This window comes from Zootoca vivipara, chromosome 10 (assembly GCF_963506605.1).
Source record: "Zootoca vivipara chromosome 10, rZooViv1.1, whole genome shotgun sequence".
NCBI lineage: Eukaryota > Metazoa > Chordata > Lepidosauria > Squamata > Lacertidae > Zootoca > Zootoca vivipara.
In genome coordinates, this window is record NC_083285.1 from 5,117,437 (window position 1) to 5,141,403 (window position 23,967).

The 23,967-nt window shown below is 39.8% G+C and overlaps 1 protein-coding gene across 16 annotated transcripts in view; it reads left to right on the plus strand.

The window, feature by feature from the left end:
• The window catches only part of MAGI2 (membrane associated guanylate kinase, WW and PDZ domain containing 2), a 587,732-nt gene that overhangs the window by 123,015 nt on the left and 440,750 nt on the right, over positions 1-23,967 (plus strand). For all 16 annotated transcript variants that reach the window (XM_060279499.1, XM_060279498.1, XM_060279503.1 and 13 more), the window contains one exon: positions 9,798-9,914. In XM_060279499.1, coding sequence (XP_060135482.1) covers positions 9,798-9,914 — 117 coding nt within the window. The remainder of the gene's footprint in view (positions 1-9,797; positions 9,915-23,967) is intronic.

Here is a 23,967-nt window from a genome sequence, read left to right on the forward strand (position 1 = left end):
TCTAGATGGTACAGCTACTGTTTAGCTGAAGATTTAACTATTTCTACATCCTCATTAATTTCTCTCCCCTCTTTTTCTTTTTCCATCCTCCTCAAAAGTTATTTTCATCTTTGACTTGCAAAAAATTATATTCCATAAATTATAGACAGAAATAATGTAATCTAATGTGTATACTATCAAAGAGGCAGATGCAAAATCACAGGCTAGAGATTAGGTTTTTACAGAGCCCTCCCAAGGTGCTACAGGTTAAAAAGAGAGAGCAAGAATTGATAATATTGTAAAGGAAAAATGTTTTAAACCTTAAAAAGTGCTACAAGAAAGATGAAGCACTTGTTCACCTTATACACCATTGCTGGAAAAGAATGTATTTATATCAAAGAGTAATTTAATTATGCCTAACCTAAGGGATTATTGCCATGTTACTCTTCAAATTATGGTTGACTACAACATGGTATAAACTTCCCAGTGCTTACATTTTGGGGAAAATCACATTTCTGCTGTGAGCAACTTCAAAGTAACATTAAAATCCTGTTGAGAAATCATGATGGCTCTCTTTTTGGTGGGGAGGGGGGGGAGTTAGGACAGCACCTTATCAGATAAATAAAAAAGTGTGCAAATTAATAATACGCCTCAGAGCCCGCTGTGTTTGTGCAGATGAGAGCCGCTCTGATGATGAGTTCTGCTCAACGTCCTCTGTTAATATTTTCCATGCCCCAACCTCTCCTTCTCCATCCCCATCTTGCTCCCTCTCCAAGATCCTTTAGTAAACAATATACTTCAGGGGTACTTAGGTCCCATGCAAAGAAGGTGGGAACACTTCTGTATATTGATTAAAAGTTTTGATTATGAAGATAGCAACTGGTAGAAGAAAATCAAATATAAAATACATGTGTGAACAAAAATTGAAATATTTAGTACCTACTTGTTTGTTCTTTTAATGCATCCATTTCATTGATACAGTGGCAATGCAGGGTACTTTTCCTTTACTAGAGACACATGTTCTTCCTTCAAGATAGCTTGAAAATATATGACATAAACCAAAGAGCTCTTTTTTTATTAAAAAAGCGGGGCAGATGGAATGGTCCTGACCCAACATGGGTCAGATGGAAATGGTCCTGTCCCTTATAGAGGACAGATGGATTAACCAAAGCCTAAGCCAACACTCAGAATAAAATTGTATTTTAAATAAAGTTGTGGCCAAAAACAATGCCAAAAACCCAAACCTAAAATAATGTGTGAGTTGTGAGTTATTTAGGGGGAATTTCTGGGAGCTTCGTCACGCAAAGCCATTCTCAGTGTACTTTATGTGTGATATTAATACAACTTGCCCTTTTATATTATATCCTTTAATCCAGAACTCACATGAAAAAAGGACAGATATAGTTTCAATTAAACTTTGGCTGCTGATTTTGTCGACACAAAACAATGTTCTATACAGTGGTACCTCTACTTACGAATTTAATGCGTTCCGAACACACATTTGTAAGTCGAAAAAATTTATAAGATGAATCCCATAGGAATGCATTGGGAGAAAAAATTTGCAAGTTGAAGCAACCCTATCTAAAAATTCATAAGTAGAAAAAATCCTATCTAAACCGCATCCAATATGGCGGACGGAGCTCCATTCGTAAGTAGAAAAATTCGTAAGTAGAGTTATTCGTAAGTAGAGGTACCACTGTAACTTTATTCCCCCTTTCAACAAGCTTCATTTTTACAACTTTTATTTCCTAGAATAGTGGGATAAAAAGTGAGAGAGTCAAGCTAGGGTATGTTGCTGGTACAGTGAAATATCCAGGGATTAGGGAAGGGCCACCTGTGGTTTAAATTATTTGGTGCTTCACATACTCTGAAAGACTAGTTTTTGGCTGTTATTTCAGGCCCAATCAAAGCTGGTTTGGCTCTAATCCAGAGGCAACACAATGTCTGGAGGTTTGCTGAGCAGCTGCTACTGCTGCAGTAATTACATACTTCTATGGAACAATGCTTCTTCATTGTGTACCATAAAGGAGACAATCTAAGTAGGTCTGTTAAAACCGCATTGGCCAGTTCTACAGCTCAGGTGCCAGCCTTTGCTTTCTCTTTCACCTATGTCCAATATACAATTATACCTTGTTAATTGAATGTTTAAACCACCTGGCTTTCACTCCAGCAATTTCAACATAGGTGTCTTTAATCCATGCCTAAACAAAATTTCTAACAGCTTTCTGTATATATAATTTTTCCCCTTCCAGAACAGCTATAATTGTCCCAACTACATCTTTTAAGATAATAACCCTGGTTGTTTATTTTGTAGCTGACATTTGTTTTTCCCACATATACAATTGGATTATCTAGCTTTATACATATAGGTTGTGCAAAGCTCAGATGAAAACAGCCATGAATTTTGAAGGTCAAATCATGGTGCAATCATAAATGCTAGCTTGAAATGTTGTTTGCTTTGTAAACATGTTTCTCAGAGTCTTTGGGGTCAGTATTGATGGCTGTTTCATTCTTGTTTGGGGTTATCAACAGGTTCTACAGCAGATTGTTGTAAGAGCAATAGTTATTGATATCTGCAAATGCAATAAAAGGCAAAGGAGCAGACCGAGTCATTTTTCCTTTGTCAATTGGAAACATCACTCAAATTTCTGCTCTGAAAGTTTGGGGAAGGCTTTGCTCAAATCTTTGATGGAAAACTCATTTATTGACAATATTATCACTGTACCATATGTTACAGGATATGGTTTTTAATGCACAGAGATAGAAAAGAAAACGTGTTACTATTAATTCAACAGCCTCCCAATATTTTTTATTGCCCCTTGATGTTTCTCACTATAGTGTGCTATTTAAATTAAGTAGCAACAACTGTTGAAAATGGCATAAATGCTTAATGAAATGCTTAAGAATATTTATGATCTCTACTGTGCATTAATTTTTAGACAAGTAGAGTGTGGTGCCATATGTCCTAAGGGGAGAACTGAATCCCAGATCATTTCTGTTTTCTCCTGCTGGGTTTCTATGGATAGAGAATGGAGAGCCAGCATAGAGTAGTGATTAGTGGTCTAGAATTGGATTGGGAAGACCTTGAATCAGGATCAGCTCACATGATGTCTCAGAACCGCAGCCAGAACCAGCCCAAGACACCTGTGGCAAACCACAAAATGGCACACACACATTCCCACCATGGCAGAAAGGATTCACATCAGGAACAAGGGGGTGAGGATAAAGATCTGTATTGGGAACAAGGGTGGAATAAAATCTACACCAGGAAGGGTGGGAGACCAGCAGCACCTCCCATACTGTATGCCAAGAAGCTGCTGTAGACATAGCAGCAGCAGGCGATACATTCCTTGGAGGCCAGATCTGCCGCCCTAGGCAGTTGCCTCACCTTGCCTGCTGGGTGCGCTGGCCCTGGTTGCAACCATAACCTCTTGGCAGTGGAGTCACTGTTATTTGCTGAGAAGGAGGACTCATTGGCAAAGCCAATCCATGGTTCCTGCTGGCAAGTCCACACAGCCCTGACCTCACCCCTCTCCCTCCCAGTCAGCAGCACCAACTCCACTAGTGGGAGACTATTGCTGCAGCTCCACCCTTCCGGGTAAGTTCATTCTTCCTTGATCTGTATTTGCACTGCCTCTCCATAAAGCTCATGGAATTAGGCACACTCTCAGCCTAACCTTGCCTTTCATGGTTGTTATGCTGAGGATAAAATGGAATGCCATTGCAAATGCCATTGTCAACACTTGCAAAAGAAAGTGTTTCCTGTAGAACAGGCATCCCCAAACCTTGGCCCTCCAGATGTGTTGGCCTACAACTCCCATGATCCCTAGCTAACAGGGCCAGTGGTCGGGGAAGATGGGAATTGTAGTCCAAAACATCTGGAGGGCCAAAGTTTGGGGATGCCTGCTGTAGAACGACCCAAAATGATGCATCAGGTAGGCCAAATCGATGGTCCAGATGCTCTCCGTGATCTTGTTTGTTCCTCTATTTCTCATCTGCAAATGCTGTAGCAGTGTTTTCCCTAGAAGCAAAGAACAGCAGTTGGCTTCATTCCATTAGTTTGACTCTTCCGGGGCATCTTCCCTCTGCCCTTGTAAGGCCATGGGACCAACGGCATTTATTTCTAAGAACAGGCTAATTTTAAGTACTTTGGTTTTAGTCATTTGCATTTGCCAACAGGGCTAATTAGAGGAACACTAGGAGTCTAACACAACCAGAATGTCTTATAAAAACACAGAACAGCTGGTTCAAAACTGCTGAACTTCACAAGATTAAGTTAATACAATTTGTCTTTGCCTTGCTGTGTTTTTATGATGACCAGGGTTAAAGTATACCCTTACAACATTATATAATATTGCTTTTTGGGGGTCAGTTAGTATCTGAAATGCAAATTCTGGCTATCTCTTTTTGTTATGAATGTGTACATTTCTGTGCTCCACTGTAAAGGCACCCTATTCTACTGGATAAAACACTGCCTAATATTTTATTCCATAAAGTTTATCATGTGACTGCATAAGTAGTAGTGGGAATATTACAACAGAAAATATTACAATAGAGAGCTGTTTAAAAATCTACTATATTTTTCATTTTTACATTGATGCATGACTCAACATTGTAAAATATTAGTGCTTATTTAATTGTATTTTGACTGCACCATGTTCATTCTAGGCTAATAAGATTCATGGTGCCAAAAATGGTTTCAGTGGGCTTTCTGAAAAAGTAAAAAGGCCATCTGTCTTATTGTTAGGCTGTTTTATTGTGATTTTTGTAGGGCCGTTGAAACCATATAGCAACTAACTCCTTTTTAAAAGAAAATATTCCAGATCTGTGTATTCTGGCTCTACTTGTTGATTCACTTTAAAGTAAAGTTATTCTGTTAATGATGTTTAGGCATTGTCATCTTAAGAGTGGGGAGTTGACTGTGATTACTACAATATCATACTTCACAATATATTTTACAAATGCTCCCTTCCATATGAATAAATGATGCAATCCTATACCTACTTACATGGGAGTAAGTCTCATTGAATTCAACATGACTTACTACTGAGTTGGCATGAACAGGATTTCACACACATAGTAAATGTGGGCAAGTTTACCCATTTCTTACATACATGCTAACTAGGAGCTGCTGCCTCCACTCACATTGCATGCCAACTCTACCTGCCTGCCACCCACCTACCAGCCCCCCCCCCGCTGCCCACCACTCTCCCTTTACACCTGGCCAACCTTTTTACACCTTGCCTAAACCCATCATCCACTCAATGAACTCCCAACCTCCTCCTCATTCCCTCACAGTTGGCCCAACCCACCTCACCTTGCAGTTTACTGCACAGAAATCCTCCCCTCTGATAAATATTACTAAAGAAACTATAGTTTATTACCCAAAATTAATGTTACTGAATATTTTTGATAATGCCATTAAAAATATATTGTCCAAAGGGTTGGTGTTATATATGATCTTGGCTGCATGAATAGTAATTGCAACTCAATGGAAAACTGCCCCAAATCTTACCCTGGATGCTTGGTAACTGCTCACTATGGAATAGAGCTATATTGGTGACAAACACACTTAATTTGAGATTTTGACAAGGACTGGAACCTCCAGACTTTTTATATTATATGGCATTCCTTTATAACCTGTACAGCAGAGCCATCATTTTCAAGACAAACCTCATCACAAGCCTGCTGTATACACACACACACACACACACACACTCGCAATAAAATTGGCATGGAACCAGCTCTTTCATTAAAAGCAGCCAGTTTCCCAAAGCCTGTTGGAACAAGAAAGTATTTGGCTGCCAGTGGAAGGAAACAAAGAGGGAGCCATTCTAACTTCTCTACGGAGGGAGTTCCAAAGTCTGGGAGCAGCCACTGATGAATAGCCACATGATGGGTGTTCAAAAGACAACTGAGGAATACAAGTCAATTATTCTTTTAATAATCTGTTGCACGTTTTTACAGTAGTCCTGCTAATGTCTTGATCTGTTTACAATTTGTTGTAAATATTCAATAAACCATTTTCATTCCTTAATAAAAAGTTTGTTGTCTTGATTTCTTATTCTTCCCGTAAGTTTTGCCATTTCTGCATATTCCATTAGTTTCTGTAGCCTTTCTTCTCTGGTATTCTTCTTTTTTCCATTTTCTGGGCAAATATTATTGTGGCTGTAGTTGCATACATAAATAAGTTTCTACAGTGGTACCTCTACTTACAAATTTAATGCATTCCGAACACACATTTGTAAGTCGAAAAAATTTAAGTCGAATCCCATAGGAATGCATTGGGAGAAAAAATTCGTAAGTCGAAGCAACCCTATCTAAAAATTCGTAAGTAGAAAAAATCCTATCTAAAGCGCATCCAAGATGGCGGACGGAGCTCCATTTGTAAGTAGAAAAATTCGTAAGTAGAGTTATTTGTAAGTAGAGGTACCACTGTATATTGTTTAGGTAGCTCTGATCCCACAATCCCCAGAAGAAAAGTCTCCGGGTTCTTTTAAACAAATTTTATCTTAAATTATCTTTTTCAATTCATTATATATCATTTCCCAGCTTCAACCTTATTGCAAGACCACCACATATGGTAAAAGGTACCTTGAGAGCTGTACATTTATAGGCCTAGATAGTCTTATTTTGTGACAGATTTTGCTTCGGTTCACAGATAATATGGAATAAATGTTTCACCTTGCTATTGACACTTGCAGCCATGCACAAGAAGTTACATTTTTCATATGATCATTATAGTTATACATAACATATACGTAATGTTTAATAAAACCATGTTTTCTAAGGCACATGGCACACGTTGCTGAATCATAAGCAAAGTATTTTTAGAATCCCAGTGAAAATGGAATTGTTTCACTTCAAATCTCAATATATCAGAGCTCTAGGGCAAATTGTTCATGGTTGAGATGCAATCAATTATATTCTCAAAGTAAAGGGGGGGGAGAGAAAAGGCATACCATACCACGTTATGTTCACAGAGCAGCTATGATAAAATATGAGTAAGTAGAAGTTCACAAGCCATCCCAAATATATTTTATAAGGGCATATAATAAAAATGTTTTAAGGCTAAGTAATATATCTGCTGTGAGAATAGCAATAGAAAGAGCAATGTTTGTTTTATTACCAGCCTTGAACTGCGAAATAAAACTCAGCAATAATCCCCCATCTGGAACATCTGTGAGTTACAAAAAACCCCTACTTTTATAATACTCTGGGCTAAAGAAAATTATAAGCCTTGTTGTGTTTATCTCTTGCCATTTTCTCAGAAATATGAATGATTCTCTCTGGTCTTGGATCTTTTGATGAGTTACAAACTGTTTAAAATCCATTTGCGTGTATGTGTGCCTCAATAAAGTGTGTCTTATTACAAGCTTTGCAGAAATGGACTAAACTAGAATATACAAGAAATATTATAAAGTATTATAAAATACTTTTATAATTGACCCCATATTTAAAATTTTCAAGCAGTGCAGTTTTTAGTTTGACCAAATTTGGATTATATTGGTTTTTCTTCCATTATTGTATTATCTGGGGGTTGGGAAAATCTGAATTTAGCAGAGGGAAATGGCAGGCTCCAACTTGGATGAAGAGAACATCATGTGAACATTCCCAAAAGGTTAACTTTAGACCAACATTTATGAAATGTTCAGACAAGTCACAGTGCAGGGCAAGAGTGTGTTAAAAACACATGTGGAAATATCTAGGGACCTTAATTGAAGTGAGCAGACAATATATATAATGCAAATGGAACTGGCTGTTCCAGTGGCCAAGTGAAAAGAAGATGGATTTGGATTTGATATCCCACTTTATCACTACCCTAAGGAGTCCCAAAGCAGCTAACAATCTCCTTTCCCTTCCTGGCCCACAACAAACACTCTGTGACGTGAATGGGGCTGAGAGACTTCAGAGAAGTGTGACTAGCCCAAGGTCATCCAGCAGCTGCATGTGGAGGAGCAGGGAAGCGAACCCGGTTCACCAGATTACGAGTCTACCGCTCTTAACCACTACATCACACTGGCTTACTATAGATGGGACTCACAGAGCTTTGATAATTGCATAGAAGAGAAAATTTCAACAGGTGCAGATTTTCTTTCAAGCCACGCCTGCTAAAATTCTCTTTGTGATGCAACTATTAGGAAAACAGGATTTTAAACTTGGTGCCAGTGTGGCACATGGCATGCTTACTCATGTCCTTTTCAGTGGTCAGGAAACAAGTGCATATTCTGTGCGCATATTCTGAGTGGTGGCAAGGAGAGGAGAGGAATAATTACCAGAACCTTTTTTTACCGTAGTCTTTCCCCAGAGCAAATATCACTGGAAGCATGTAATAAATTAGCAATCATAGAACACACCAGAAAGTTTAAAGTTAGAAATAGACTGGGGTTGGGGGAATGGCCTAGCCTGGATACTTGTGGAGATTCATATACAAATGGAATGTACATAATGTGGCAAACATATACAATACCCAGTTTCTCCAAGGTCAAAAGATATGTTTAATTTTTGTTTAACAGTACTTAGTTTATTTTTGGCTGCTATTTTGTTAATGTTGTTAATATTGTTTCATAGATTTATAATTGCTGTATTGATTTGTTAATCATATCTGTGAATTCATTTGAATGAACAGCAGATAAATGTAATCAATCAAATCAAAACATGCCTTTGTGGATTTGGGAACGAAAGGGTTACACGCTGGTGACATACTGTAAATGAAAGAACATTTCTTCACTTTTGGCTTGCTTTGGACATAGAGAAAATATATTTTGAAATATATAGTTGCTTATGTCCAAAAAGCGCATGGACAAAGCATGCTTGAGTCAGGTTCTTCTACTTTACTTTAGGACAGTTGTTCACTGGCCCTTATCTCAAGTTCAGGCCATGCTAGGCATAACTAGCCTTGCAGTTGCACCTGTGTAGTTCACCTTCCAGCTAGCCTGAAGGAACTTATCAGCTTCCCTGTGTACTCATAAGCAAGCAAAGGCTCTTCTTGCTGTCCTGCTAGGTACTGATTGTGGACTGCATGATATTGTTAAGCAGAAATGCTTCTTAGAAACAGACTTAGAGCAGAAATATTAGTGCTGTAATCACTGTTTGAAAGCGATGTATGAGCAGAAATGCCTGCTTGCTTTGCTGATCCAGTGGGTCTCTACGTTTGGTTCTAAGTCATGTCATTCACTTGGGGCCCAGGTAATGACACCCCAGGTATCATCCTATTTGTGAATAATAATCCAGACTTCAAACCTGAAAAACCTTGATCCAGTTGGGCAATATCAGCAAAGGAAACCTGCATTCCAATCCTGTTTGTGCATATCTGCCAAGTTTTCCCTTTTCTCGCGAGGAAGCCTATTCAGCATAAGGGAAAATCCCTTAAAATAAGGGATAACTTGGCAGCTATGTGTTTGTGTGCGCAGTTCCAATTCAGTATCTGTATTTAGATGAGGATATCCATGTGCTAATGATTACTGCATAATTAAGTTGCTCATACATAGCCCAGCTAGAGAATTAGAATAACACCAATCAGCTGTTTCGCAAATGCTGATGGGTATGTAGTCTCCCTGGCTCACACTTCCCTATCAAGCAGCTGACCATTTCTAGTTGCCCAACAAGGCTTACATGTGCACATACATTTGAATACAGGTCCCAGTCTTCTTCTTTGGGATCATGGTTATGTGTAATTTAGGATGCCAATAAAGGAAAAGGAAATAGTTCGATTCAGTTATAGGTAAAGCCGAATATTTAATTGTAAAGGAGGTAGTCTAATTGATCACACTTCATATTTTATTACTAATCCATATGTGTTTTGCTAACTCTACCAGGAGGCATTGTTGATAAGGATCTCCGTCGCTACCTCAATTTACGGTTCCAGAAGGGTTCAGTGGATCACGAGCTCCAGCAGATCATCAGAGACAATCTCTACCTCCGAACGGTGCCATGTAAGTCCACGTTTTGTTTTGACATATGAAACTACTGATCCTTATGAATGCAGTGGTAACAGCAACACTAGGTTGCAGATGGGATATTCTGAAAAATTTAGCACCCATCCAGGCTGATGATTATTGAATTTTTGCAAGGAGAGTATCATGAATGAGTAATTTGCAGGCCTTTGCTGGTGTTGAAAATTCTGTTTCATTTTGTAGCTGCAGTAAAGAGAGTATTGCCTGGAGCAAGTAGCTTTATGCTATATAAACAACTAAATATGATCCTCGTATGGATTGCTGACGGAGGCTCTTAATAACTGTAATTTTTGAATGCATAGAATATCATTAGTGATATCATTTGAGAGCCAGAGTAAGATCTACAAGTTTTTAAATGTTGGCAAGAAGAATGCAATTTGGGAAATGTTGAAATTATGTATGTGGAATGATACTTCGTGCAGTTGCACCAGGAACTGTGTTGTTGTTGTTTTTTACATAATCTCAAGTGATTTTCAAAGAAAAATGTTAATGTAACTCTGAAAAAAATGCCAGAAGTGTGAAGAAACTTTTGCTTGCAGAGAGAAAGGTGTAAGAGAATAAGAGACGGCCAAATTAAATGCATCTTGTAATTGTATAGTGCTTAAAAAATAAAAATCAAGGCTGGCTCTTTTGAACCAGCGATGGGTTCTCTATCAGGGTTGTGGTTTTATATTAGAGGGCAATATATGATGGGATGCAGTAATGGGATGCATCCATTTTGAAAGCAGCAATATCATTTTCTTTAGTGAATTTAACTCTTTTATGTTCACCACAAAGTATTAAACAAGACCCTTTTATATTTCAAGGGTTGTTTGTTTTAAAGCAGGAAGTGAAATATCAGACCTGGAAGTGTGTTACCTGGGTCTTGTGTATGATCATAAAAAGTTGTCTGAATGAGTAATGTTGTTGTTTGTTGGAGGTTTGTAAGCTGGCTGTCTCAGAGAAGGCACTGGAAAAAAACATTCTGACAGTAAGAGCTGTTCAGTAGTGGAACAGACTCCCACGAGAGATGGTGGATCTTATTCCTTTGAGGTTTTTAAGCAGAGGTTGGATGGCCATCTGTCATGGATGCTTTAGCTGAGATTCCTGCAGTGCAGTGGGTTGGACTAGATGACCCTTGGGTCCCTTCCAACTCTATGATTCTATGGTTTTATGTGCTGGGAATAAACCTGAGATGGAAATTCTTGTCTCTAGTCTGCTCCTGGGCTACATACTGAGGCCTAGCCACTGTATTCCTGATTAGCTATTGGTTTCCTGACGTGTGTCACAAGCTACAGATATGTAACTTTCAGCAGAGGCCATGTCCATAGTTCACTTGGCAGTGGGTGGAAGTCAGTACTAAGGAGCAGGAGCTACCCTCATTCTCTTTAACTTTTGTACAAAAAAGCCCTTTTCAGATATTTTGTCTGCACGGGTGATCTCCCATGTAGGAGACATAGGCCCTGCTCGTGTTGAGCTTTTACACATGTTCATATGGATGTAAATAAATGCCTCTGCACAACCAGGGACGCTACTTGCATTCAAGAGAAGGATCGTAGCTCCCCCCAGACCTTCTAAATGAGGGAGGATCAGGTACTGAGTGGGTGGGGGTGGGGCTTGTGTCCATGTCCCTACCACACCCACAGTTTAACCCTTTGCGTGTTCTCCTAAAAACACTCCCAAAAATAGGAAGAGAACACACACAGAGTGTTAGTTCAAAACTATTATGTAGTCTCCAGATGGGGATATAATATATTACATGTTTCAGGTGTGTCATAACCAGGGCTTTTTCCAGCCAGAACTCACTGGAACTCAGATGGGCACCATTGCCATTGTAAGAGAACATGGTCATACCTAGCCTTTCTTTGTTCACCAATAGTGCAATTCAATATGTGTCTATTTAGAAGTAAGCTCTAGTGCTGCATAAGATTGCATAAGAGCCAGTGTGGCGTAGTGGTTAGGAGCGGTAGACTCGTAATCTGGGAAGCCTGGTATAGAGCTTCTCCATCTTTGGCTGCACAGAATATAATAAATCTACATTATTCTGATGTCAAACGGCACAGGGAGGTGTGTGATTTTTGTACAGCTGTGTGAAAACCCTAACGAAACAGGAGCTGATTTGTCCGTCAATGAGAGAGACTGTGGAGAGGAAAGTGCATTAATTTCAAAACTAGTCCCCACCATAGATGGCTTGTGAACTGAGCTGGAAAGTACTGTGGTAAAAGCAGAATGGGACAATTCACAAGAAGCTGTGCTAGAAGCTACTAGGATAGACTTAAAAGGGTGACCAAGAAGTTGTTTATACTGATAAGTAAGGCTGCCAAAACCTGGAGCATCAATCATAACAGATTTCAATTACTGCGATAGTGACGTGAATGGCAATGGCAAGATTTCTAAGTAAGAGTGCATGTTGTTAGAAATGGTGTTAAACCTTTTCTTGCTCCTCAGTTTATCACAAGCTGTAAACCAGAAGCAAATGCTCTAGAGAATCACAGGGCTTTCTTCCAAACCTTTTAAAGTATTTTGGGGCAAAACATTCTCACAGTCTTGGACTTCTAAAATGAAGGTTCAGTTTTATAGATACTGCTGATAAGAATGCTGGTGATAAATTTTACCTGAAATGAAGGGAAATGCAGGGTTTTGTAGAGCGGGCGAGGACAATGTGAGTGTAACATAGGCTCCCATGTTCAAGACTATACTTAGACAATAGCAACTGCTTAAATAATTGCATCCCTTGATTTTAACCACAGGTCATGTTAAACATGCTTCTCTTATGCATTGTGTGTGAACAGTTATAATGGTGTAATACAGTAGATTCATACAGCTTGTCCTATATATTTATTTAAGTGTGTATTGAGGCCAAAGTTGAAATCTGTATTTAATGCTTCATATACTTTTCAGTCAGCTATGAGTGAATGCTGTTTTGATAGGTTCATCAGTAATGGTGTTGAAGTTTCTGGGCTTTACTCCAGATGGCATGGCCTCTGCTAATTTATTTTAAGGGTATATCATATATAAGCAAAAAAAAAAAGCATTTCAGGCATCCCTATGTGTTAATATTTTTTATGTTTTATGATACAATTTGGATGGCTAAGGTAAAACCCTTGAATGGTGGCAGTGGACACAAATAAAATAATCATGTGCAAAGAAAATAGTTGGCGCATGAAAGCATTCCATGCAGTATTGCAAAAGCATTGTAGTGAAGCCTACGAGGGCCGTAGCCACTCGAAATGTAGAGGATTTGTGCATGACCATCAATTTGGGCCTGCAGTGGTCACTGTTCAGTTGTCTTGGGTGTATACGCTGCATTGCTTAACTGGGAATGACGTTCATATGATTTGGCAGTTCCAAATGGGCCGTGTATCCACAGCAACTGCTGGCAGCACATTCCTTGAGCTGCTGCTTTCTTAAAGCTACACACTCTTACACTCAATTATTTGAGGACTTCTCAGCACAGGTGGTGCTGTGGGTTAAACCACAGAGCCTAGGGCTTGACGATCAGAAGGTCGGCGGTTCGAATCCCCACGATGGGGTGAGCTCCGTTGCTCGGTCCCAGCTCCTGCCAACCTAGCAGTTCGAAAGCACGTCAAAATGCAAGTAGATAAATAGGAACCGCTACAACGGGAAGGTAAACGGCGTTTCTATGTGCTGCTCTGGTTCGCCAGAGGCGGCTTTGTCATGCTGGCCACATGACCTGGAAGCTGTACACCGGCTCTCTCGGCCAATAACGCAAGATGAGCGCCGCAACCCCAGAATCGGTCACGACTGGACCTAATGGTCAGGGGTCCCTTTACCTTTACCTCAATCTTACCCAATCACCTGTCTTCCCCATTTGTGAATAAGTTAATGGTGAGGGACTCATTACACATTACACTTACTGTGCTTTATAGATTGAAGCAGTTTCCCCCAAACACAGTTTTGATACCTACAATGAGTCAGGTAGTGAAAGGACTGAAGGGCCACATCCTGCAACTTCTTTGGTCAAGTTCAGCCAATGGGTTACCACCACCACCCTTGCTTCATGCCAGGCATCTCCAAACTGCGGCCCTCCAGATGTTTTGGCCTACAACTCCCATGATCTCCAGCTAACAGGACTAATGGTCAGGGATGATGGGAATTGTAGTCCAAAACATCTGGAGGGCCAAAGTTTGGGGGGGCCTGCTCTATGCAGTTACTATTTACATTTGCTAGAGGTAATTAAATTTGATATGGAGAGCAACCACAAGCATCTTATGCACCTTCTTCATTCTAATGAAGTGCGAACGAAAATGCCTACCCATTAGACAAAAAGGTACAAAACTCTGTCCCTTCCCCTCACCTTACCACCTTGTGCTCTGTAGATAAAAGCATTCTAAGGGTGGCTGTCTGTCAGTAAGGCCCTAGGGGGAAACAACATAAGCAAAATATGTGATTCTATCAATAGTCTTATAGCCACCGGAGTAATATGTAATTTGCTGTGAACATGGGTAGCACAGACAGAATTGAAACTTTATTTTTTGTGTAAACCAATGATTATAAATGTTCTGCTTATATAACCAGCCAAGAAAAGTGAGGTTCTCATGTAAGTCACGTGTTTCACTATTTTCCCAGTGTTTGTCATTCGCCCTTGTCATCTCCCTTGACCATTAAGGTGCAAGATGGTTACATCAATAAGATGTTTATGATATCTAAAATTTAAAAACTAGCCATATCTACTAATATGTCACAGGACTGCCAGGGAGAGGTCTGGAAAGGAGGGAAGGATTGGAGCAAGGTGAAGAGGAGCCTCTAGTCAGTGACAGGCGGGAAGGGAGAGAAGCAGGAGACAAGGAGTTAACGGAAGAACACTCTGAGGCAGAGGGGGTCTCGCAGGGAGACTCAACACCTCTTGAGCAGTTCCGGGACTGAAGGGGAGGGGCTGCCTATTCCCTCTGCACTGGAGCGTAGGGGGTGGAAGCTGCGAGAACAGAGAAGGAGGGTGGGAATACCCAAATTCCTCTGTTGGAGGAAAAGTCATAAACCTAAAGAACTGAATATATCTCTACGTAAGCAGAGGTCTTTCTTGCGGAAAGCTTCCAGAACCCCTTACATAATGTTCTTCTTGCAATGACTTCAGAAGTGTTTGAATTGACAGGTTTGCCAATGCTAATGCCACCCACAAATTATGCCCAGATTTGCGTATATCATAGCTGCTAAGTTATCCCCTTTTTTAAGGGATTTTCCCTTATGCTGAATAGGCTTCCTCGCGAGAAAAGGGAAAACTTGGCAGCTATGGCGTATATGTTGCGCCAAATTCAAATTTGGATCCTCTTTTGTGGGTAGAGCAGAGGGACCATACATAAACCAGGAGCCACAGACACACAGAATGTCAACAGTTGAAGCTTTCCCCACAATAATGTTTTTGTTCGAGAAATAGCTAAACCTGTAAAATTTCTGCCTGTCGCACAGCTGTTAAATGCACAATAAGGCCACAAACAACTCAAGTTCCATTACTGAAGGTATTTCATAAATTGATCTCAGGCTACCAGTGCTACAAACAGTGCAAGACCAAGTGTGTGAGAGAGTGGGGGGTGATCTAAGATTTACAGCAACTAAGGTTCAGATTTTATGCTTGTAGACTCGATAGTAAACTTGGTGGTTTAAAAAACCACCAGTGTATTGTAAGATCATTATTTATTTAAACCACACAACAAGTGTAATAATGTTGCTAGTGCAGGTCAAAAAGTCACCCTTTAATTTCTTTTTTTGAGCAAAAAGGATTTGAGCTGTTGACAAGAATATGTGCATTTAAGTATCTGTGCCAACAGCTGCAATTTATTCTCCTATTTTCTCCCATTGGTAGAAAAGCAATGAATTACCCCCTCACTCATGTTGATGCCATAATTAACTTCCTCTCCAAATGCATTTCTCTAAAACAACACATGAACAGGCTAGTTAGCAATGGTGGGGTTATACTATGTGGTTCTCATTTGCCACTCTATCTCAACCCTCAGCAATATGAGTTTAACGACACTGGGCTGCTTTAAAAGACTCACATAGCTTGCGCTCTCTCAACCACAATGCATTCCCCCTTGCCTTGTGACATGAACTTCAATTGCATTTGCAGTAGCACTGGTGGGAACCTCCGGTTGGCAACTCACCAGCATGTGGGCAGGGATGGAGATATCAGGTCAGCAATCAAGGCTGCCCTTATCTCAGTGCACACCAACCCCCGATGTACAAGCATCCCCCCCCCACATGCGTGTGACTGTGTACACATGCAACACCAGAAAATAATTTAATAAATCGACTCCAACCCAGAAATGGCAGGAAAGAACTTGTGGGTCATGGGGAGACCCTCCCCAGAGCCCAAAGAGGACGTTAGAAGAGACGGGAGGTGCAGAAGGGCTTCGTTTAGCCTGCTCAGCCTCCCTGCCTAACAGCTGACACGTGGGGTAGCCCTGCTGCCACCACCTCTTTCCTGCATAGCCTCCAACCCAAGCTTCAATTCTAGGTTTTTTTGTTTTGTTATGTGCAGTCTTTTTTGTACAATTGGGAGAGATCAGCAGAGAGGGTGTTGGGAGCCATTTTAGAGGCTGTTCCTTACTTAAGTGATTTTCACTTACGAGTATGGGGTCCAGGGGTCTTCATAAGTTGGGGGGTTGCCTGTACTTTAATTACTAAACTAAAGTTAACCTCCATTCTATCTCTATCATTGCTTCTACATGCCTGCCTCTCTGTGTCTGGTGTGCATAAAATAGGGACTGGAGGCTGACCATGTTTGGAAAAGGAGAAAATTGACATAGGTCCCAACACGCAAAGAGACACAAACAAAGCACTGTTATTCATCCTGGGAGGGAAGTTGTCGTTGTTATCACATTTATTTATAATGCAATGTTCTCCTTCAGTAGAACTGGTATTTATGAACATCTGAGGTAAGTTGGTAGTTGAAACATTTGTAGCTTTCTACATGATGGTTGTTAGAGGACAGCAAAGGTCCTAAAGAAGCCTTGATGAGATAATTAATGTTATCGATTCCTTGAAAGTCAGTGCTAAGGGCAGGTAACGTAAAAGTCTAATAAAGCTTCTGCATCTGGCAGTGATGAGCAACAGCAGTGAAAATAGCACACAAATAGCTTATTAAGCGGCGTAGATGGGAACAAACATTATTGCGCAAGAATTCATTGTATTAGTTTTAAGATATAAATCTGTTAGGGGAATGGATTCAGGCTTAATGGTGGAAGGTTGTCCCAGAGGATCCTGCCACAGATGAGTGTCATTCTGTTTCAGCATGATCTCCTAATAAAGTGCATTAGTAAAGAGTGAATTAGGTCTAACATAAAAGCACGACATTCACACAGAATGGTTCTTTCCAAATCAGAGTTTGTTTGTTTGTCTGTCTGTCTATTTTTGCTTTGGTTTTGATGATTAAACTCTTAGCCTATAACTGCACTACTGGAATAATAATAATAATGTACTGCACTGACCACCTTGGATGAAAGGCAAAAAGTGTGATAAACAAATAAAGAGCTTTTAATCCTCCTTCACCAATTCATGGTTAAGGATGTTCACACAAGCTGTAAAAAATGACTTCTTAAACAAAGGCTGGGTAATAAAGACAGTGCTTTTAATAACTTTCTGTGCTCACATGAAGGGCTTACTAGACAACCGAGTCCCTTACTCGTCTCCTACATTGGTGAAAAGGAATATGTCCCCTTTGAAGTTATGCAACTCAGAGCTTATCTCCTATATAGTTTGGAAAGTTGTTTGTCTCTTTGTTCTTTATGCATTCAGGCGCCTCTTATGACATCATAACGAAATTTCTCATGCTGGTTCCTGAGATCAAGGAGGAGGTTTTTTTCCTATGTTTGGATACCGTTGGATGCCATTTTGAATCAAGATGGTGGACTGAACCTTTCAAAACAGCACTTGATATTTGTTAGTTAAAATTCACTCCAGAGCAATGCCAGTCACTTTCCACTAGGGTTGAATAAAGTCAAGTGAAGACATCTCATGGCCATAACAGATCCATAACTAGATCTCCCAAGCATCTTCACTTTCACCTAAAATGATGCAAGAACCACTCCAAATTTGATTAATGTAGCAGCACTGTGGGAGAAGGCTATCTCATTTCCTTCTGTGGTGTTTCCCTGATCTAAAGTCTTCCTTTTCCCCTCCCCTTGACAGAGACGGGCTCAGAGCTATCTTGAAGACACAGGAAAGAGTTTGATGCAAATAATGGAGCAGTTCCTATAGGAGTGATGGTTATGCAAGTGTTTTGCCTAATGAAGTAGGTTTTGTGGAGAGTTTATAAAAGATTTCACTCTGCAAATAGTTAAGATAAGAATCTGGGAATTTTTTTGGGGGGTGGGGTCTTTTTTGGGGTGGGGTTTTTTTTAAAAAAACAACAACTCCAACACTCTCTCTATTTGCTTATGCTGGATCAAAGAAAGATTGTAAGGGAGCTCCATATGTCATAGGAAACAGATTATGTAATGCCTTATAATAGGCTACTTTTGCCTCTTCCAATTATTTAAAGACTTTAGGCAAAGGATTATAGCTGCATTAATTGCACCATGGTTTATTGTGCTCAGACTGTGAAATGAGCACATTTTACCCTTTTTCATTATTAAACATGTGCACCTACATATTATCAACCTAATAATTCTTGATTTCTTATTATGAATAACAAAAAGGATTTAAAGGTTATCCTTTGCTTTTTAATTTTAGCTCTTGGTTTAACTGCCGCGTAAGATGATAACTCATAATCATAGGTTTCTGTTTTGCACAGTGGATATATATATATCTAATGAGAAAGAGAGCTTACTTTCCAAAATATGTTTGAAATCAAAGCAACAAAGGGAATCCTAATTAAGGGAAATGATCTGACTGTGCAATTAGTGTTGAGGAAGTACAGCAAGATAGTACTGATGGGTTGGAAGGAGTAAGATTAAACTGGCACATCACAGCAGATAAGTAGCCAAATCTGGCAGGATACAAATATGCAAAAACTGGAAGCAATGTTGCAGTTCATTAATGCCATTTTGTTTATATCTACAGACAGATACAGTATTGGAGCTCCAAGGTTTGTAAAGTTTGCCACATATTAAACAGATTGTAGACATTAACATGCCTTATCCTAGTGCTAGCGAAAGATTGGATTTGGCTCTAGGTTGCTAGAAGACTTCTCCGGTTTCTTTCTTTCTTTGCTTCTGCAGATAAGACCTGGGCACCTGTGCTTCCTATTTCCATTCCTAATTTCAGTGAGGGCTTCCTATCATTCATAAAATCAAAGAATTGTAGAGGTGGAAGGGATCACAAGGGTCATCTAGTCCAACCCCCTGCAATACTGGAATCTAGAACTCTCAACTTTTTGAAAACTCCAGTTTTTATTCAACAGTGACAACCATGATTATCAGCTCTCCCCCCCCCCCTTCCTTCTTGCTGTACGGCACCTAAATCACAGAATCCCACAATAAGTAACATAAAAGCTGCCTGCCAGACTGTTTAAATCTCTGTATTCTTAACACTTTTTTTATCTGGGGTTATAGATCTGAGATGAGAGCTAAGATAAGAGCTGCTACTGTGTTCTAACTCCATTTTTAGTTGAACAGTATCAGATCTGAACTACAAGTGAAATCTGCCAGTGGGCACACTTTAAATCATAGTCATAGTACAAGGAAAATACATACAACAATAGACTAGCTGAGTTTTTATAAGTTAAAACGTTATCTCTATAATACAGATGGCAGCTGCGAAGTTTCAACTTCCTTACAAACATGAACTTTTGTAAGGAAATCATTTCCTATTGCAGTTAAAATACCCACCACCTTGCAGGACATATTCAGGAGAAGGAAAAAACTCTACCTAAATCCATAGTGAAGTCCCTAAGACCATAGCATGGCATCTTATACATCTCCTTCCAGCAACTCCTGCAGCCAATCTGGTGCTTCTCAAATGCAAAAGGAGACCAATGTCTTCTAAATGGTATAAATGCAACCAATAAACTTTATCAAAAGCAGTCTGCTTAGAAGCAATTTTTGTTCCTGTGCTGTTTGACACATTTCAGCCTGGATTTTATCAGCTCTGCAATGCTCCACCTGACTGTACTGCTGGCAGAATCTGCTCTTGGGCCCACCAGGTCCAACACAGGTGTGTCCTTTCGGACCTTCACAGGAGAGCCCTTGAAAGTGATGTGAAATATTGGTCAGTATTCTCTTTTCAGTGTTTTGGCTTTAGCCTGGAAGATATGAATAATAATAGAAAGGATGAGAATATACAGAGTAAGGGGAAAGGGGAGAATTTATTAGTGAGAACACAACCCTTCCTTTGACTAGTAGAATCAAGTCTCCTTAGCTGCCTTCTAGAAAAACTGTCTAAAAGAACCATCTAGCTCTGTAGTTTTTTTTGGGGGGGGAGTCCATCCTACATTCTTCTGTGGAATATTTCAGAGTATGAAATAGCATTGCCTTATAATTCTCCTAGAATAATAAGGGAGAGCTGCAAAACTGTTGCCTTGCTGAAAACAACATGTGGGGAGGTGGATAGGGTTTTTCTTTGGAAGAGCAGCTGTGTTTGTGCATGACACAAAGCTATAAACTATGACTTTGTCATTAACAAATCCTCCTGTGCGAGAGTTACATACTGGCACATGCAGCCCAATTGCTTCTTCTTTGCTCCCAGCTTAGTGAAGCTGGGAAACAAACCATGGAGTGGCTGGCTTAGTGTTACATCTGAACTGGCACTCCTGGCTTACTTGCCTTCCAACCAACAAACAATGGATCAGACAGCCAAGAAGAAACCTTGCGTACAGATTGTGGGTTTTTTTGAGAGAAACAACCCATGAGTGTTAGTCCAGACATAACACTCAGCCAGGCACTCTATAGTTTGTTTCCCTGCTTATGTAATGGAAGAGTGAAATAGGAGGGATTGGACTGCATGCACCAGCACCCAGCTCATGCACAGGAGAATTTGCCTAACCATAGTTTATAGTGTATCATTCAAATCAAAATTTATTAAACGGTCACAGACCAAATCAACTCATACAGCTATTCAACAAAGGATAACACAGAAATAAACAGAGGACAATTTCAATACAAATTAGGCCATAACAACACTTTAAAATTAAAGGACATAGATAAAATTAGATATTCGCATTCGCCTGCGTATTGACATTGGAAAGCTCTTGTTTCCTGCGTCTGATAGCAGAGACACAGAATTTGGCAACATTGATTGTAATTTCAGGGACCTTGTCTTCTACCAAGGCTCTCAGACGTTGGGATTCTGGTTCATTTTTAAGCTTTTGTAAGGCTGGGGTGATAAAGGTCAGGTGTAGATCCTCGTAGAGACTGCAGTGCAGCAACACATGCAAATTTGTTTCCACTTCCGATGAGCCACATGGGCAAACACATGACTCATACGGTTTACCCTCATATCTACCCAGCAACAGTGCAGAGGGCAACACGTTAAATCTGACCAAAGTAAAGGAATGTCTATACTTGGGTATTTGCAGTTTTGCCAGGTAATTTGCGGGTGAGAACCCTCTCCCAAGATCTCTTATTGTGACATGTTTGTCCATTTTGCCCATATGGCACTGCAGCTCTACGTCCCTAATACGTTGAAGCAGTTGGCTTCTGGCTCTCTCGTATCCTGCCGCAATCAAGATCTGCGGAGAAAATCCCAAGCTTCTTATCTTTTTGAACAGGGAGACTTTCCAGTTAGAATGATAGGTGTCTAACAATGTTAAAGGTGCCAACCCAGCCGGGATAGTGTATCATTGAGTACAAATGTTACCAGTGAGAAGCGATCTAGCTGATTTCTCACAGCACATTGAGTGATATCCAACATTAGTTATACTCAGAGTATTCAGTCCAATGATTTCAATCAGTCTACTATAAGTATGGCTAACATAGCATGTCAGCGATTATGTAGTTATTCTGGATTTGTCTTAGAGCAGCTGTTTTCAAGCTTTGTAAATTTGTGAGGATATATTTGTATTTATATACATACACACACACACACACACACACACACACATATATATATATATATATACACACACACACACACACACACACACATTAGATATGCATTTCTATTCAGTTATATGGGAAAGCACACCTTCCCATATTGACATGATGAACATGATGAACATATCGTTACTCACCACTGATGTGTATCACCAGTTAAGATGGCAAGAGAGTGAAAACTGGCTTCCTGGGCATAGACTAAGTCAACTAACAGTTTTAGTTGTACATATTTCATAAACGAGGAGAAATGTAATTTTTTTTCAGTATGACATGTAAGTAAAGTTTGAATCATAACCTTTTAAAAACCTAATACTTTAAAACCTAGAAATGCACATGCAACATTTTGAAAGAATATAGGTCATAAGAACAGATCAGAAATGTGAAATATAAACACTTGCTTTTCCCCTTCTGCTTTTAAGATAAAAATAAACCTTGCCTTGTATTTCCAGCTTTAAAAACAAAAAAACCCTAGGAACTCATTCATCATTTTCAAACATTTTCAGATGTTTCTGGCTTATTTTTTCAAATATGAGTGGCAGAGACTTCTCAAATGAATTCCATCCAAAGGTCTAAATCTATCTCCACTAGTATTAATTATGGTGAAAGCTAGGTCAGATTCACTTGGTTTATATTACACAGAAAATATTTATTATTATTTATTTTCTTGAATTTGAACTGTTTCATTTATTGTAAGACCTGCATGAGGATTTCAGGAAGACATCAGCAATATGTGGAACTGCTGGAGTCAGAGGGCTTGGTATATATGTGCAAGTATATTTTTAAAATCAAAGCCTGAACTTCAAGTATCAAATAATAGGTAAGGCAGTGGGGAAAGAATATAGGTCAGTATAAAAAGTGAGTTACTTACGTTGGAGTTTGGTACAGAAATAATAATTTGGTAAGACTGCTAGCTGAAAGAATAAAGAAATTTAAAGCTTATTACTTTAATGCAAACAAATCCATTCTTAGTACAGGCTTTCATGTGGCAAAAAAGGGAGTCAAGAGGCTAACACACACACATGCTTGCTCACACAAACTGAACTTGGAGAAGAAGCAGGATGGAAGTAAACCTGAAAAGGAAGTGATCTACTTAATGAACTAGCTAGGTCCTTCCCCCAGGCCCCTACCCCAAGTTCCAGGATTCCCCCCCCCCTGCATTTGGCAACCTTACCATTGTTATCAATTACAGGACTTGACATCAAAACAGCAGTTTCACTTAGCCTTAACGTTCTCTTCTCCTACCAAACTAATTTTGATACCCCTTAATTCTGTTTTATTCACATAATCGATGCCTGCACCAGCCCTTCCCCGCACGCAAACCACCACATGGTTCATATGGGAAGGTTCCATGGCTCAGTGGTTGTTAGCCTAGGTTCAACCCATCTCTAGTTAAAACAATATTGAATAGCAGATGCTCAGAAAGACCACTCCCCAAGACTCCAGAGAGCTGCTGCCCATCAGAAGAGACCATACTGGGCTAGATGGGCAAAATAGCATGAACTGGTACAAAGCAATTTCCTGTGCTCCTTCCAACCTACCAACAATTCATGACTGATTGGATGTCTTCCTGTTGGTAAGTCACAGTTGTGCATGCCTGAGCTCTTCACAGTTTTATGTCTTTATTCTTAAATGTATGGGTATGTGTGATGCAGCTGATCACCCTTTTCTGCTAAAGATACTCCTTCGGTGCTTGAACTTGTTTATGTTTCTTCCTACATTTTTCTTTTCACGTTGACATATCTTGTATGTTGTCAGTAGTACATCAAGCTAACTGGTTTTCTCCATTTTGCTCCCACAATCCTCACAGCAGCATGTCGGCATCTTGAGTTTTATCCTCTTTAATCACTCCCCAAAGTGCAGCTGAAGCAGGAATTAATTTGATTCCTTTTTGCCCCTGCTTGCATTTTGTTAAAATAGTATAACAACTTTTCAGTTTCCCCTGGACACTGCTATAATGTTTGTAACATCTTAATTTCCTTTCACTCTAAATTCCTTGTGGCGTCTTTAAGGATGCGTTGTACACAAGAGCAGTGATACTTCAAAGCTGAAACAGCCGCAGATCAATT